This window comes from Oncorhynchus tshawytscha, linkage group LG20 (assembly GCF_018296145.1).
Source record: "Oncorhynchus tshawytscha isolate Ot180627B linkage group LG20, Otsh_v2.0, whole genome shotgun sequence".
In the NCBI taxonomy this organism is placed as follows: domain Eukaryota; kingdom Metazoa; phylum Chordata; class Actinopteri; order Salmoniformes; family Salmonidae; genus Oncorhynchus; species Oncorhynchus tshawytscha.
This window is the reverse complement of record NC_056448.1, coordinates 51,893,953-51,912,566: the sequence shown is the minus strand read 5'-3', so window position 1 is coordinate 51,912,566 and position 18,614 is coordinate 51,893,953. Positions and strand designations below refer to the sequence as shown.

The 18,614-nt window shown below is 44.3% G+C and overlaps 1 protein-coding gene across 5 annotated transcripts in view; it reads right to left on the bottom strand.

Moving 5' to 3' along the window:
• LOC112221621 (low-density lipoprotein receptor-related protein 2) overlaps positions 1–16,721 on the bottom strand; it is a 97,226-nt gene extending 80,505 nt beyond the window's left edge. For all 5 annotated transcript variants that reach the window (XM_042302799.1, XM_042302800.1, XM_042302802.1 and 2 more), the window contains exons 1-7: positions 16,623–16,721; positions 16,325–16,444; positions 15,916–16,146; positions 15,105–15,218; positions 14,068–14,187; positions 13,745–13,870; positions 13,466–13,669 (exon numbers count right to left, since the gene is read on the bottom strand). In XM_042302799.1, the coding sequence (XP_042158733.1) occupies positions 13,466–13,669; positions 13,745–13,870; positions 14,068–14,187; positions 15,105–15,218; positions 15,916–16,146; positions 16,325–16,444; positions 16,623–16,680 (973 nt within the window). In that variant the 5' untranslated portion in view covers positions 16,681–16,721. The remainder of the gene's footprint in view (positions 1–13,465; positions 13,670–13,744; positions 13,871–14,067; positions 14,188–15,104; positions 15,219–15,915; positions 16,147–16,324; positions 16,445–16,622) is intronic.
• Between the last annotated feature and the right edge of the window lie 1,893 nt (positions 16,722–18,614).

Sequence of the window (18,614 nt, the reverse complement as noted above, 5' to 3'; positions counted from 1 at the left end):
CTACCTGCCCTCCAGGACACCTACACCACCCGATGCTACAGGAAGGCCATAAAGATCATCAAGGACATCAACCACCCGAGCCACTGCCTGTTCACCCCGCTGCCATCCAGAAGGCGAGGTCAGTACAGGTGCATCAAAGCTGGGACCGAGAGACTGAAAAACAGCTTCTATCTCAAGGCCATCAGACTGTTAAACAGCCACCACTAACATTGAGTGGCTACTGCCAACACACTGTCAATGACACTGACTCTACTCCAGCCACTTTAATCATGGGAATTGATGGGAAATGATGTAAATATATCACTAGCCACTTTAAACAATGCTACCTTATATAATGTTACTTACCCTACATTGTTCATCTCATATGCATACGTTGATACTGTACTCTATATCATCGACTGCATCCTTATGTAATACATGTATCACTAGCCACTTTAACTATGCCACTTGGTTTACATACTTATCTCATATGTATATACTGTACTCGATATCATCTACTGTATCTTGCCTATGCTGCTCTGTACCATCACTCATTCATATATCCTTATGTACATATTCTTTATCCCCTTACACTGTGTATGACAGTAGTTTTTTTTGGAATTGTTAGTTAGATTACTTGCTCGTTATTACTGCATTGTCGGAACTAGAAGCACAAGCATTTCGCTACACTCGCATTAACATCTGCTAACCATGTGTATGTGACAAATAAAATTTGATTTGATTTGATTTGTGTTGGAATATATTTATTTCATTTGAGAATTTCATGAATAGGAAACGTTGCGTTATGGTAATGAGCTTGAGGCTATGATTACGCTCCCGGATACGGGATTGCTCGATGCTAGAGGTTAATATTGAAAGTTTGAATAGTAGAATACACAAGGTGCCATTTAGAAATGGACCAGGCCCAAATCCGACATTTGGAGGAAGAGGCAAATTTAGGGGCCGGTGTGCAGGATACCTGACGAGACCTGAGTGGATAAACCACCTCAAACCTCTGTTATAACATTCAATCACTGGAGAATAAACTGGATTAGCTGCATTCTACACTATCAATGTAATATTTTTCTCCAACTAGTGGCTGAACAAGAACATGGAGAATATACATCCAGCTGTTTTTTCTACTCTATACTGCATTGGGTAAGCTCGGGGGGTCAAACTTTGTCAAACTTTCCATGGAGGGCCTAGTGTCAGCTGGGTCTTATTTGAAAGGGGAAAAACAAGACAACCAGGTGAGGCGCATTCCTTACTAATTAGTGACCTTAACTCGTCAATCAAGTACAGGGAAGGAACAAACACTCCATGGAATGAGTTTGACACGTGCTGTAAACCATACTATTTACCAAGATAGTTTATTCAACTTTTTGTCGCAGTCTACTTACCACCACAAACCAATGCTGGCACTAAGTCTGCAATCGAGCTGTATAGGGCTATAAGCAAACAAACTGCTTGCCGTAAGGTAGCAGAGAGAAGTCTATGACTTGGCTGGCTGGAGTCATAGAACTTTTAGAGCCTTCCTCTGACCGTGCATAGTATATAGGTTCTGGATGGCAGGAAGCTTGGCCCCAGTGATGTTCTGGGCCGTACGCACTACCGTTTGCACCAGGCGGTGATGCAACCAGTGATGCAACATGCTCTCAATGATGCAGCTGTAGAACCTTTTGAGGATCTGAGGACCCATGCCAAATATTTTCAGTCTCCTGAGGGGGAATGTTTTGTTGTGCCATCTTCACGACTGTCTTTGTGTGCTTGGACCATGTAAGGGAACACCCCCCTGAAATGGACAAAAATGAATGGGAAGTCATTGGCACTGGACAAACCATATACACGGTGTCCAATACCACTCAAATCGGCATTGTTTTGTTCAAAGTTGATTGCAAATGCCATATGGCAAATGCCAGGTGTAACACTTTAAAAATCCAACAGGTGGCGAGCGCGCTCCGTGGTTTTTCATATTGCAAATGCAACACGAGTCAACATCCAAAAGCAACATTTTGAAAAAGTGAATTTTTTCAACATATCCCCATAAAAGTGCTTTCTTTTCGAAATTATTTCGATTTTTTTGTCAATTACATATGTGTAAGAACTGTATGAATATACTTTTGTCCAATTTTATTATCATATATTATTTTTATTTCACTTGTGCATAAGGCATATGTTTTGTCCATTTGCAATATGATTTCATAGGAAGTCAAGTCTCTTTTTGGGGCCAAATGCCATAAGAAATTTGTCATGCTCAAAAATCCTGCAGAAATGCAAAATTGACTGGCCTGATGAACACAGGATGGCCGGGCAGTGATAGTTGTTCATTACCTTCGCTCGTTAGGGTTTATTTCAGAATGTCACTTTGGTGATGGTATGGTATGATGGTACCTCACTGTTTAAACATATTGCAAATTGACAAGAGTCACCAGCAAGTCATCATCCATCAGTCAATTAGATATCATTCTGACACCAAACTGATACAAACTGACACCAAACCCACTTTTTCCAACTCGTTTAGTAGCCAACTATCACATACTTCAGAGCTGGCCCAAAATTCACGACGCCTTCTGTTCAAACCATAATAAAAATGTAAAACACGTAGTTACAGTCTAGCTGCGGTTCCAGTTCTGATGTTGTGTAGGCCTAGTTGAGGCAACCCCGAATCCCAAGTTTCGGCTCGATAGGTCATTTGGTGCCCGAGCAAGACCCTAATTGGTGCTGAAAAGCCAATTTTTTCCATGCCTTGCTACGGGGTCCTTGAATGAGCTATTCGACAGAAACATTGGGGTCCATCTCTATGGGCCGAGTCGGTTTCAATGCACCTAGTCTTGCGTCAGACTTTTCTAAATGTTGTCATTTTCGTAAGGGTCAAAATGAATTGAAGTCATTGCAAATGTACGAGGCTGTTTCTCTGTCCGAGAACTTTCTAGAGCCACCTAACTCACCACGCACTATCGACCTAGAACAGGTTTCTAAAGTTTCAGAACTCTAGGTCTGATGGTTCTTTAGCTCGAACAAAGGTAACTATTGCAGGCACTGTATCTCTACGCACCCCAATGGGTCCCTCCTGCCAAGCGGTGTGTGTGTGATTTAGTTTCTTTGAAATTTTATGAGAGTCATGACTGATTTATAGTTCATGGGGGTTGCCTAATCACACATATGAAGCTTTGAAAAGGTCTGACCATTTTAACCCTTCAAAACAGCCACTGTGACACCATTTAAGGCACTTGCGGTTGGCACAGGAAGCTATAAATAAACTCATATCCTAATTCGGGTATGCCTTTACAGAATCCTGAGTTTTAAGTCTTTACGTTAAGAACTGAGTAATTTACGGAGGTTTTAGTGAGTGTTATTTCAGAAAATCACAGAAATCTCGCAGAGCTCCGCAGCACTCTTTAAAAAGATTCGTATGAACACCCTGCAACTGGATCTGTTTAAAAAATATATATATTTATGAACATCACCAATTTGACATTGTACAATTTCTCTTAAACAACGATAGATACTGGTTATTTTTTTATTGACACAGTAGGTTCCTTTAATTATGCCAAACCTACGCTCACCAAGTTTCGTCTTTGAAGTTTTCTGTTTTGGGGATGAGGCCACGTCGCGATTCGTGATGTTTTGTACATTTGCAATATGATTCCATTCGCCCTCGTGGTATTTATCGGGACAGCGGAAAAATGACCAAAATGTGATTATTTTATAAAACGGAAACCGAATGTCCGAGAGAGTTCGTTTGATGACTTCCCGGTAGAGCCGGCCCTGCCGCACGGCCCGACGCCATCCGCGAATTTTACAAACGTTTTCGTCTGGTAAGGGACCGTACATTTGCAACATGGACTTTCTCACTAACCATACGGCGAATGTTCCCTTAAGGTATGTTAGTTTGTTAGTGATTTGGACACCAAGGAGCTTGAAGCGCTAAACCTGCTCCAGCACAGCCCCGTCAATGAGAATGGGGGCATGCTCGGTCCTGCGTTTCCTGTAGTCCACAATCTCCTTTGTCTTGATCACATTGAGGGAGAGGTTGTTGTCCTGGCACTATGGCCAGGTCTTTGACCACCTCCCTATAGGCGGTCTCATCGTTGATCAGGCATACCACTTGTGTCATCAGCAAACTTAATGGTGTTGGAGTCGTGCCTGGTCATGCAGTCATGAGTGAACAGGGAGTAGAGGGGACTGAGCACACACCCGAGGGGCCCCGTGTTGAGGATTAGAGTGGCGGATGTGTTGTTGCCTACCACTACCACCTGGGGGTGACCTTTCAGGATGTCCAGGATCCAGTTGCAGAGGGAGGTGTTTAGTCTCATGGTCCTTAGCTTAGTGGTGAGCTTTGAGGGAACTATGGTGGTGAACGCTGAGCTGTAGTCAATGAACAGCATTCTCAAATAGGTGTTCCTTTTGACAAGGTGTGAAAGGGCAGTATTGGAGTGCAATCGGGATTCCATTTATGAATCTGTTTGGGCAGCATGGAAATTGGAGTGGGTCAAGGGTTTCTGGGATGGTGTTGATGTGAGCCATGACCAGCCTTTCAAAGCACTTCATGGCTATAGTGCTTCAGATCGGTAGTCATTTAGGCAGGTTACCATAGTGTTCATGTGCCCAGGGACTATGGTGGTCTGATTGAAACATGTTAGTATTAGACTCAGACAGGGAGAGGTTGAACATGTTAGTGAAGACACTTGCCAGTTGGTCAGCTCATGCCTTGTGAATGTTGACCTGTTTAAAACGGTCTTTCTCACACCGGCTACAGAGAGCGTGATCACTGCCGTCTGGAACAGCTGACTCTCACAGGTGTCAGTGTTATTTGCCTCGAAGCGAGCATAGAAGTATTTTAGCTCATCTGGTAGGCTCGCATCACTGGGCAGCTCGCGGCTGTGCTTCCCTTTGTAGCCTAATAGTTTGCAAGCCCTGCCACAAGACTAGCGTCAGTGCATTCAATCTTAGCCCTGTATTGGCACTTTGCCTGTTTGATGGTTTGTCAAGCATAGCGGGATATGTTATAAGCTTCCGGGTTAAAGTCTGGCTCCTTGAAAGCTGCAGCTCTACCCTTTAGCTCATTGTGGATGTGCCTGTAAGCAATGGCTTCTGGTTGGGGTATGTACGAAGTCACTGTGGGAATGACGTCATCGATGCACTTATTGAAGAAGCCAGTGACTAATGTGTACTCAATTCCATCGAAAGAATCCCGGAACATATTCCAGTCTGTGCTAGAAAAACAGTCCTGTAGCTTAGTATCTGCTTCGTCTGACAACTATTGACCCAGTCACTGGTGCTTCCTTCAGTTTTTGCTTGTAAGCAGGAAGATGTAATTATGGTCAGATTTGTCAAATTTAGGGCAAGGGAGAGCTTTCTGTGTGGAGTGAAGGTGGTCAGTTTGTTTTCCTCTGGTTGCACATTAACATGCAGATAGAAATTAGTTCAAAACGATTTAAGTTTTCCTGGATGAAAGTCCATGGTCATCTCCACCTGTTTGCTTATGGCCGTATACAGCTCATTGAGTGCTGTCTTAGTACTAGAATCGGTTTGTTGTGGTATGAAGAACATAGATCAATTCTAGGTACGTAGATAGTGTGGTCTACAGCTTATTATGATACTCTACCTTAGGCTAGCAAAACCTAGAGACTTTGATATTGTGCGCCACCTGTTTACAAATATACATAGACCACCACCCCTTGTCATGCAAGAGGCTGCTGCTACAGTGTATAACCCGCCAGCTGTGTGTTATTCATGTCGTCATTCAGCCACGACTGTGAAATATAAGATATTACTCTTTAATATCCCATTGGTAGGATATACGTGTTTGTAGTTCGTCCACTTTATTATCCAACGATTGTTCGTTGGCCAATAGTACCGATGCTAAAGGCAGATTAGCCACTCGCCGCCATATCCTCAAGACAATGACAACCTTCCGCGATACCAGCGTCTCTTTAACCTGCAAATGAGGGCCTGTTAGGGTGTCTGGATTATATCCATCTCGTCCGACTCGTTCAAGACAAATTATTTGTCCTGTTCAAGGTGAGTAATCGCTGTTCTGATGTCCAGTAGCTCTTTTCAGTCATAAGAGACAGTAGCAGCAACATTATCTACAAAGTTAAATGTGAAAAAACATTGTCCCCCTAATTGCCCTGAATGCCTCAACCTATGAACCAGAGTTACACTGTTAGCACTGAGGAAGTCTACTTCTGATAAGGTTCCCAGTAAAGCATTAACCATCAAGCAACCCAGAAGTGTTAAATGTCCCATGTGAACATATGCATCCTGAGAAACAAGGTTCCATGAAGTCAATAACTTACGTGTAACAGATTACATTCATATTCTGACTCTGAAGCTCCCTTAGATAATACCTTTGATACAGTGGTAGCAATACACAGCTATAACATTGACCGAATAGACAAATGCCAAAGTGGGCTATGTTCGTCTATATTCAGAACCACATTCCTGTAAAGTTTAGACGATCTCATGTTGAATACTGTTGAAGTAATAAGGCTACAGGTTCATTTGCCTCACCTTAAGCCCATGCTAACAATACACATCCAAGTATATCTGAACAAATTATGAAAGACAAGAATTTACTTTTGAATTCCGTAAAGTCAGTGTGGAAGAGGAAATAATTATTGTTGTCTATTAACAATAAGCCACCTGGGTCTGACAATCTGGATGGAAAATGATTCAGTATAATGGACAATATTGCCACACCTTCAATTTAAGCTTACTAGAAAGTGTGTGCTCTCAGGCCTGGAGGGAAGCTAAAGCCATTCTGCTACTCAAGAAAAGTTCAAACCCCTTGACTGGCTCAAATAGCTTACCAATCAGCCCGTTACCAACCCTTAGTAAACTTGTGTAAAAAAAATGGTGTTTGACCAGATACAATGCTATTTCACGGTAAACAAATTGACAGCAGACTTTCAGCACGCTTATAGGGAAGGACACTCATGCACAGCACTTACATAAATGACTGATGATTGGCTGACAGAAATTGCTGATACATTGATTGTGGGGCTGTCTTGTTAGACTTCAATGCAGCTTTTAATGCTATCGATCATAGTCTGCTGCTGGAAAAACTTGTGTTATGGCATTACACCCCCTGCTATAATGTGGATGAGGAGTTACTTGTCTAACAGAACACAAAGGGTGTTCTTTAATGGAAGCCTCTCCAACAATCCAAGTAGAATCAGAAATTCCCCAGGGTAGCTGTTTAGGTCACCTTTTTTCAGTCTTTACTAATGACATGCCACCGGCTTTGTGTAAAGCGCAACACGATACATGTCAGCCACTACAGCAACTGAAATGACTGCAACACTTTAGAGCTGCAGTTAGTTTCGGAATGGTAGCAATGATTTAGTCAAATATTTCCAAAACTTAAAGCATTGTATTGGGGACAAATCATTCACTAATCCCCAAAGCTAAACTACATCTCCTAATGAATAATGTGAAATTTGAGCTAGCTGATGTGACTAAACTGCTTGCAGTAACCCTGGATTGTAAACTCATGGTCAAAACATATTGATACAACATTAGCTAAGATGGGAGAAGTCTGTCCATAATAAAGAACTACAGGCCCTAGTTTTGTCACCCAGACTAAATCAAATCAAATTTTATTTGTCACATACACATGGTTAGCAGATGTTAATGCGAGTGTAGCGAAATGCTTGTGCTTCTAGTTCCGACAATGCAGTAATAACGAGCAAGTAATCTAACTAACAATTCCAAAAAAAAACTACTGTCTTATACACAGTGTAAGGGGATAAAGAATATGTACATAAGGATATATGAATGAGTGATGGTACAGAGCAGCATAGGCAAGATACAGTAGAGGATATCGAGTACAGTATATACATATGAGATAAGTATGTAAACCAAGTGGCATAGTTAAAGTGGCTAGTGATACATGTATTACATAAGGATGCAGTCGATGATATAGAGTACAGTATCAACATATGCATATGAGATGAACAATGTAGGGTAAGTAACATTATATAAGGTAGCATTGTTTAAAGTGGCTAGTGATATATTTACATAATTTCCCATCAATTCCCGTGATTAAAGTGGCTGGAGTAGAGTCAGTGTCATTGACAGTGTGTTGGCAGTAGCCACTCAATGTTAGTGGTGGCTGTTTAACAGTCTGATGGCCTTGAGATAGAAGCTGTTTTTCAGTCTCTCGGTCCCAGCTTTGATGCACCTGTACTGACCTCGCCTTCTGGATGACAGCGGGGTGAACAGGCAGTGGCTCGGGTGGTTGATGTCCTTGATGATCTTTATGGCCTTCCTGTAGCATCGGGTGGTGTAGGTGTCCTGGAGGGCAGGTAGTTTGCCCCCGGTGATGCGTTGTGCAGACCTCACTACCCTCTGGAGAGCCTTACGGTTGAGGGCGGTGCAGTTGCCATACCAGGCGGTGATACAGCCCGCTAGGATGCTCTCGATTGTGCATCTGTAGAAGTTTGTGAGTGCTTTTGGTGACAAGCCGAATTTCTTCAGCCTCCTGAGGTTGAAGAGGCGCTGCTGCGCCTTCCTCACGATGCTGTCTGTGTGAGTGGACCAATTCAGTTTGTCTGTGATGTGTATGCCGAGGAACTTAACTTGCTACCCTCTCCACTACTGTTCCATCGATGTGGATGGGGGTGTTCCCTCTGCTGTTTCCTGAAGTCCACAATCATCTCCTTAGTTTTGTTGACGTTGAGTGTGAGGTTATTTTCCTGACACCACACTCCGAGGGCCCTCACCTCCTCCCTGTAGGCCGTCTCGTCGTTGTTGGTAATCAAGCCTACCACTGTTGTGTCGTCCGCAAACTTGATGATTGAGTTGGAGGCGTGCATGGCCACGCAGTCGTGGGTGAACAGGGAGTACAGGAGGGGGCTCAGAACGCACCCTTGTGGGGCCCCAGTGTTGAGGATCAGCGGGGAGGAGATGTTGTTGCCTACCCTCACCACCTGGGGGCGGCCCGTCAGGAAGTCCAGTACCCAGTTGCACAGGGCGGGGTCGAGACCCAGGGTCTCGAGCTTGATGACGAGCTTGGAGGGTACTATGGTGTTGAATGCCGAGCTGTAGTCGATGAACAGCATTCTCACATAGGTATTCCTCTTGTCCAGATGGGTTAGGGCAGTGTGCAGTGTGGTTGAGATTGCATCGTCTGTGGACCTATTTGGGCGGTAAGCAAATTGGAGTGGGTCAAGGGTGTCAGGTAGGGTGGAGGTGATATGGTCCTTGACTAGTCTCTCAAAGCACTTCATGATGACGGATGTGAGTGCTACGGGCGGTAGTCGTTTAGCTCAGTTACCTTAGCTTTCTTGGGAACAGGAACAATGGTGGCCCTCTTGAAGCATGTGGGAACAGCAGACTGGTATAGGGATTGGTTGAATATGTCCGTAAACACACCGGCCAGCTGGTCTGCGCATGCTCTGAGGGCGCGGCTGGGGATGCCGTCTGGGCCTGCAGCCTTGCGAGGGTTAACACGTTTAAATGTCTTACTCACTTCGGCTGCAGTGAAGGAGAGACCGCATGATTCCGTTGCAGGCCGTGTCAGTGGCACTGTATTGTCCTCAAAGCGGGCAAAAAGTTATTTAGTCTGCCTGGGAGCAAGACATCCTGGTCCGTGACTGGGCTGGGTTTCTTCCTGTAGTCCGTGATTGATTGTAGACCCTGCCACATACCTCTTGTGTCTGAGCCGTTGAATTGAGATTCTACTTTGTCTCTGTACTGGCGCTTAGCTTGTTTGATAGCCTTGCGGAGGGAATAGCTGCACTGTTTGTATTCAGTCATGTTACCAGACACCTTGCCCTGATTAAAAGCAGTGGTTCGTGCCTTCAGTTTCACACGAATGCTGCCATCAATCCACGGTTTCTGGTTAGGGAATGTTTTAATCGTTGCTATGGGAACGACATCTTCAACGCACGTTCTAATGAACTGTTCAGTAGTGTGGTCAGGTGCCACAAAGAGGGACTTAGACAAATTGCAGTTGGCTCAGAACAGAGCAGCCCTGTGGGCCCTTAAAAGTACTAATTCTCTTCGAAGTATTTAGCAAGTTAGCCAATGGTTAGCCTGGGTGCTTGACTGTTAAGGCCAGATCAACGCTCGGATAAACACTACTTTTCGGCCAGAGCATCCAGTGTGTGCTTGGAATGCTCCAAGAGCGAAACGCTTTGATTTTATGAACGGACAATCTGACAAAGCTCTGAGTTTACGAACGCCCAGAGCACAAGCTGGAACTCGATTAAATGTATGAACAGTCCAGTAAGTATAAGCCAGCCTTTAGTATTGAAAAGAAAAGCTTTGGTTGTTTAGTACATAGTCTCACATGTGAATTCTTAAAGAGATGAGTGGGTCTAAAGCTTAGAAAGGTGTGAACAAAGCTTTCCAGTAGGTACCAAAACACTCAAGGGCCATCATTAGTCCTTTATTTATAAGGGGAGATCAAACTGATCCTAACTGTTATAGGCCTATTTCACCCTGTATCAAAAGCATTGGAAAAACTTGTCAATAATCAACTGACTGGCTTTCTTGATGTCTATAGTATTCTCTGTTATGCAATCTGGTTCCCGCTCAAGTTATGGATGTGTCACTGCAACCTCAAAGGTCCTCAATGATATCACCATTGCCCTTGATTCTAAGCAATGTCGTGCTGCTATTTTTATTGACTTGGCCAATTCTTTTGATACAGTAGACCATTTGTGGGCCGGCTAAGGAGTTGTCCGAGAGGTCTTTGGCCTGGTTTGCTAACTACCCCTCAAAGAGTGCAGTGTATAAAGTCAGAAAATCTGCTGTCTCAGCCAGTGCCTGTCACCAAGGGTGTAGCTCAAGGCTCGATCCTAGGCCCCACACTTCTCAATTTACATCAACATAGCTTCGTACTGTCTAAGCTCTCATCCATGTATATGCCGATACAGTCTTCTACTTCCTCCCTGGATTGTGTTAAATACTCTACAAAGCTTTCTTAGTGTCCAACAAGCTTTCTCTGTCCTTAACCTTGTTCGGAACATCTCCAAAACAAAGGTCATGTGGTTTGTTAAGAAGAATGTCCTCTCCACAGGTGTGATTACTACCTCTGTGGTTTTAGAGCTTTAGGTAGTGACCTCATACAAGTACTTGGGAGTATGGCTAGATGGTACACTGTCCTCAGCAAATATCAAAGCTGCAGGCTAAAGTTAAGTCTAGACTTGGTTTCCTCTATCGTAATCACTCCTTTCACCCCAGCTGCCAAACTAACTTATACAGATGACCATCCTACCCATGCTAGATTACGGAGACAGTTTATAGATCGGCAGGTAAGGGTACTCTCGAGCGGCTATAAGTTCTTTACCATTCGGCCATCAGATTTGCCACCAATACTCCTTATAGGACACACCACTACTCTATACTCTTCTGTAAACTGGTCATCTCTGTATACCAGTCACGAGACTCACTGGCTGATGCGCTTATTTATAAAAACACTCTTAGGCATCACTTCCACCTATCAGAGATATCTACTGCAGCCCTGATCCTCCACATATAACACCCATTCTGCCAGTCACATTTTGTAAGGTCCCCAAAGCACACATCCCTGAGTCACTAGTCTTCAGTTCTCTGCAGCTAGCAACTGAAACGAGCTGCAACAAACACTAAAACTGGACAATTTTATCTCAATATCATTCAAAGACTCTCATGGACACTGACAGTTGTGGCTGCTTTGCGTGATATATTGCCGTCTATTTTCTTGGCCTTTGTGCTGTTGTCTATGCCTAATAATATTTATACCCTATTTTGTCCTGCTGCCCTGCTGCCCTGCTGCCCTGCTGCCCTGCTGCCCTGCCCTGCCCCTGCTGCCCTGCTGCCCTGCTGCCCTGCTGCCCTGCTGCCCTGCTGCCCTGCTGCCCTGCTGCCCTGCTGCCCTGCTGCCCTGCTGCCCTGCTGCCCTGCTGCCCTGCTGCCCTGCTGCCCTGCTGCCCTGCTGCCCTGCTGCCCTGCTGCCCTGCTGCCCTGCTGCCCTGCTGCCCTGCTGCCCTGCTGCATATTTGTCCCAGCCCCCATTCCCGCAGGAGGCCTGTTACCTTTTGGTAGGCCGTCATTGTAACGACAATGTTCTTAACTGACTTGCCTAGTTAAAGGTTATATTAATTAATTAATTAATAATAAAAATCTGCCACATCAGAACAAACCAACCATCAGAGGATTCTGCTACATCAAACAAACCAACCATCACAGGATCCTATCAGAACGAACCAACCGTCAGGATCCAGATTGGTTGTCATCCAATATGATTACGTGTTACTTGTTGACTATCAAACCAGGAGAAACTAGTTAAGCTAGCTAGCTTGGCTAATTGAGGCTGCATGTACTCTCGTACCACAGTTCAAAATAACTCTAATCAGAATGTTAAGTAGCGCCCTACCTGTTGGCTTTTGGTCATTGTAGCCTATCCTTCTGTTTTATCCCTTCCCCTATCCTTCTCTAATGTTATAAATTTCATAGATGCAGTATCTCATAACTTTTGCCAGAGGCTTTGACTGTAGTCTTTTGCTGCTTTGACTGATTGACCAACAACTAGTTACATGCGCCACTCTCGTGACAACCAAGAGCAGCAGCATAAATTACAATTTCTCTCTACTGCAGCAGTCGCCATCAGATCTGTATGGGTCCTTCCGGACAAGTCAATTAAAATTACACACCCTGATAGACTAACCACACTGCTCGCGTCGCAAAATAAATACATCTATGTTATTCAATTATTGCACCCACACTGCTTGCGCACGTCAATGAGCGTCTGCGTTGCCAAGGGCTAAAATAGAAGTCCTTTCTATTCCTGACGCAGATCAGGCAGCAAGTGCTGCCTCTCCCATCTCCTCGGTTTATAGAAGCAGGTACCCACATGCCATCTCATTGGTTATACCCATATGGGTGATTGAAAGACAAACTGTTGCTGGTTGTCGAGGTAATATTTTTACATTTTAGATGCCAATCATCATATAAGTTAAACAGTGAAAAGCCTGGAAGGAGGAGAGATTACTAGAAACGATTCGGTTGACCATTTATGTGTGGATTAATTGTCGGAGTAGAGGCCCTTGTGCATTTCAGGTAAAATAACAACCTAATTTTAATATCCCAGGATAAATTAGCTAGCAACAGCAAGCTAGCTAAATAGGACGAATTAGCTAGCAAGTGCATGCTAACTAGCTATATTGCCATAAATGTTGAATGCTTTTCGACCTGTCCCCAAATTAATGTCATTGGTTCAGAGTTTTTGATATTTCAACCTGCGTGTCGTGATCGTGTAGGGGGACAAAATAAATTCATGCTCGATGGAGCACTCGCGCAGCCGGTTTGGGTTCAGTGTGAGAACCATGATAATCATATCAGATCCAAACCAGACCTGTGAGAGTTAGAGTTCTGGATCCGGACCTGATCAGGTCCCTAATCGGGTATTCAGGTACATGTGGAGCCATAAAGACCACTAGATCCTGCTACATCAGCAGAAACCCATCATGATAGAGAATCAGAAGACACTAACCATGATAAAGGATCCTGCTCTGCTGTTCCTTAGCCTTGTAGATGTTCCCCTGGTTATCAGCCCAGTAGAATGAGCTCCTGGAGAGGTCAAAGGCCACGGCCAGAGGATCATAGCCAATACTCTGAATGGACTCGAATCTCAGAGTCTTCAGATTCAGAAATCCGATAGTTCCCTTCTTTGCAGTCAGAAACTTTGTATAATTTCCTGAAAAGCATCAGATGTTGAACAGGTTTAGATAACCAGTCAGAAGTTAACCAAACTAATGTTATGAAAACTCACCTTTAGCATAGCAGTAGGTGGTTCCTTGAAGCTGGAAGCCATCTCGGCAGTGGCAGTAGAAGGACCCGGGTGTGTTGACACAGAAGTGCATGCATGGACCATAAGGCAGAGCGCATTCATCCACATCTAAAGAGGGGAGAGCAAACAGGTTCAGTATTTGAGTTAACCCTCACCAACTGAGCTACAGAGGACCCGAAACCAACTAAGGCAGAGCGCTTTCATTCACATCTACTGAGGGGTTTATAGTATTTAGGCTTACAGTAAAGGAATAGATAATGAAACCAGTCATGACAATAACTCAACAGGATCACAGACATCCTCACCCAGACAGGAGGCACCGTTAGCAGACAGCCTATAGCCTTTAGGACAGGAGCAGAGGGCTCCCCAGGGCTGATCCACACAGGAGTAACTGCAGCCACCGTTCTCTTCAGAACAGGTCCTCCCTGGAAGGTAGAGATGAGTCAGATCCGCCTGTCCTTCGACATGTTTCAGATGCCATAACAGTCAGTTATGAATAAGAGGTTCATATAGGTAGTGGTGAGGGGTTAGATGTTAGAGCAGGGGTGTCAAGCTAATTGACCCGTGGTCTGCATGTGGTCTTCACCGAGGTCTGGTGGGACCCACTTAATGTATTATATAGGGGCCTCCCGAGTGGCGCAGTAGTCTAAGGCACTGCATCAGTGCTAGCTAGGCCACTAGATACTCTGGGTTCGAGTCCAGGCTCGGTCGCAGCCGGCCGCGACCGAGAGACCAATGGGGCGTCGTCGCACAATTTGCCCGGCGTCGTCTGGGTTAGGGGAGGGCTTGGCCGGCAGGGATGTCCTTTTCCCATCGTGCTCTAGAGACTCCTGTGGAGGGCCGGACGCAGTGCACGCTGACACGGACGCCAGGTGTACGGTTTTCCTCCGATACATTAGTGCGGCTGGCTTCCAGGTTAAGTGGGCATTGTGTCAAGAAATGGTGTGGCTCTGTTGGGTTTCGGAGGACGCACAGCTCTTGACCTTCTCCTATCCCGAGTCCGTAAGGAAGTTGCAGCGATGAGACAAGACTAAATGTTTTTTTATTTCATTGCGGTCAAAATTTGCAAAGAATTGTGTTCTTGCTTTTGTTTGGATGATTATTACCATGCGGGACAGATTGAAAAGTCAATAAATGTAGATCCACAATTTGGTTTTAGTGATCTGTGTACAGATTTTTTTCCCCTGAAAAGCTTCCCTTTAAATCCACATGATTGAATTGGCCAAGGGGCCGGTTCTGGCCAGTGAGCCGTATGTTTGAAACCTCTGGGTTAGAGGTTCCTACCACCAGTAAAGGGTTAGACTGAAGGTTAGGGTTAGCGGTCAAAGGTTAGATTTCCTACCACAGGTAGAGGGTTCATCACTGCCATCAGAGCAGTGCAATTTTCCATCACATCTCTCATCTTCAGTCAGGCACGCCCCTCCAGGACAACGCACAGCCATTGGCCCACACCAGCCTGGAAGAGTAAAAGCTTTAACGCATCAAAACTACACCGCACTACATGCCTTCCTGCAAGAGGAACAAACACATGCCCAGACCTGTAGGTTACATACTACTTCGCCCAATTATTTTTGGTCAGTCTAATTTATTGATATATTGTCACTGCAAAAACATGGAAGCCAGAATGTTGAATGAAATAACATGTAAACATACTCTATCAGTGGTCTGTCATGTTGGCCCTTCAGCTGCTCAAAATGTTTGACAAAATAACCGTAAGAATGTATTGTTAAACCAAGGTTTTAGAACACCGGTTATGAAGATTGAATTTCTATCACCTGGCACATAGGCAAGACCATGTCAAAACCTGCAAGACTTCAGTTAGTATGCATGGTTCGCGTGCATGCACTCTACTTCCTGTGCCCATGCTTTCGGTCATGAGCCAACATTTATTGCCATGTCTGTTTAATTATACTTTCCTGTGGATATTTTGTCAAATGTTGATCGGCTGAAGGTCCAACACCACAGACAATTGGTAAAGTTAGTTCAAATGTAATTTGGAACATAGTTTTTCTTACTGTTTAAATGTGCATGGCATTGCCTACACAATTGAAGGTCTTATGTTGTGACTACATACTCCCATTACATGGTAACTGAATAGTTCCTAAATTCCATAGTATCACATACATGCTCTCGTTGTTTCCATAATATCTCACCACAGGCCTCATCAGAGTTGTCCACACAGTCGTTAGCACCATTACAGTATTGGTCCTTGGGGATGCAGATCTTATTCCTACACCTCCAGTCCCCCTGCAGACAGCCCTGGTTCTCTGGGCAGTTAAACTCATCAGACCCATCAGAACACTGGCGCTGCCCATCACATACTGCAGAGGTACTTACACAACCAGGAGCCCCGGCCATGCAGGCAACCTGGCCCCTAGGACAGGCTGGGGAACAAGGACAAACAGACCTATTGTGAACAGACTACAGTAAATACATTTAACAGACCTAAGTGATATAGGTCAACAGTAAATACAGGGTTAACGTTACATTTAGAACTTCACCACATCAACAAATGTGTTCTCCTGGAAGAGAGCAGAAACAGTGAAACATAACATAACTTACGGCAGGCCATTTCATCAGAGCCGTCCATACAGTCTCCATGTCCATCGCAGTGCCAGGAAAGAGGCAGACAAGTTCCATCATCACACTGCCACTGGTTACCCCCACACTGCTGGCCAAAACCTGCAAGACAACACGGGTTAGGGCCCACACAGGTTAGTGCCCAAACCTACAAGGCACAAAACATTCCACACAAATAACTGGCAGGTGTTTTCTACTGTAAGGCTACATGATATCAATCAATGTTTACAAGACAAAAATGAATAAACTTAATACTGCAACTCATTCAGAACCATTTTACCTGTCAAACATTTCAAGCTGATAAGTAAAAGCAGACATGTGAACTGCAGCAGTTCCATGACCGACCATGAAGCTTGTTAGGTCCAAACAGTACAAGCCTTACAGGGATAGTCTTTATTGAGTAACAATCAACTACACATTGTTCTGATTGGTCTAATTAACTACACTCTGTTCTCATTGGAGGGTCACTGGGATCACCAGCTGCAGGTTGATTGGAGGGGGAAGGGAAGATAGAGCCATAGGATAAAGACATGGGGCTGGTTTCTTTAAATCATCTTTATGCCTGGTGTACACTACACAAATTTCAAAATCCTAACATCGCTGACCCTCTCGCATTATATTACAATCTTTTCTGATGTTTTTTGTCTTGGTGATGTAGTGGTTCTAAGTGATTCTTTACTTGGATTCTCAATACCACGATGTCTCGCTTAAAATAATGTGATTAGATTGTTAACATAGCTAGAACCAGCAGTGGCTCAAAGTAACCTCAAATGTTTTCATTTAGATATTCAAGCTTGCCATGCAGAGTTGAATTGAATACTAACATTACTTGAGCTGCGCTGTTCCTTCAGAGCTTGATGCTTTGGTTAAAGGCAAGTGTAAATGCATGCTAGTAGTAGTCATTGCTCCTGCTTCAGAGTCTACACATTCTGGGTGATGGGATACAATGTCATCATCTTTGGCTTCTTCTCTGGCCAGCTCTCATTGGCTATTGCTGATCATAATTCTCAAAACTTGTTGTAGCAATCTCACACTACAAGTGCATTGCAGATTTTGTGCCGATAAAATCAAACATCTTTGGGCCTCCCGAGTGCCACTAGAGATCCTGGTTCGAATCCTGGCTCTGCCGTGAACGGGAGACCCGTGGGGTGGTGCACAATTGGCCCCAGCGTCGTCCGGGTTAGGGGAGGGTTTGGCCGGCAGGGATGTCCTTGTCCCACCGTGCTCTAGCAACTCCTGTGGTGGGCTGGGCTCATGCACGCTAACACGGCGCCAGGTGTAAGCTGTTTCCTCAAACACATTGGCTGGATTCTGGGTTAAGCGGGCATTGTGTCAAGAGGCAATGCGGCTTGGTTGAGTCATGTTTCAGAGGACTCTCGACCTTCGCATCTCTCTCTCTCTCTCTCTCGTCCATACGGGAGTTGCAGCAATGAGTCAAGACTGTAACTACCAATTGGGTGGAAAAAAAGTTAATATCAACCATGTTTGAAAATATCGGGAAGGATCGGTAGCCCTCAGATTGCGACTGACCCGCTCACATTAAAAGTGCTTCCGAGTAAGCAATACATTGGGATTTTGTCTCCGATCTCAAAAATGTGTCTGGGACAGCTAAATTGAATGCAAAGCCAAAGTTTTTTTTAAATGTTATGCCGTCAAAAGCAAGTGTATTGCTGTCAATTACAAGCGATATGGTCATCTGTTAAAAATGTATTTTTATCATGTTTGTCTTTGTGTTGCATTGTATAATCCGTATTTGTCTCCGATTGGGGTTTTACGTGCTATTTTTATTATGTTAATTCAGAATTTATTCAGTTTCTGTCAACTGTGATCAATGAAATCTAAGTCTCTTGTCATTGATATAAAAAAAATGCATAATGAACAAAAATATAAAGTGTTGGTCCCATGTTTCATGAGCTGAAAAAGAAGATCCCAGAATTTTCCAGACGCACAAAAATATTATTTCTCTCAAATGTTGTGCACAAATTGATTTTACATGCCTTTTTAGTGAGCATTTCTCCTTTGCCAAGGTAATCCAAATCCATCAACCTGACAGGGGTGGCATATCAAGAAGCAGATTAAACAGCATGATCATTACACAGGTGCACATTGTGCTGTTGACAACGGCCACTTTAAAAGGTGCAAGGCCACAAATGTCTCAAGTTTTGAGGTAGCGTGCAATTGCCATGGCGACTGCAGGAATGTCCACCAGAGCTGTTGCCAGAGAACTGAATGCCAATTTCTCTACCATAAGCTGCATCCAAAGTCGTTTTAG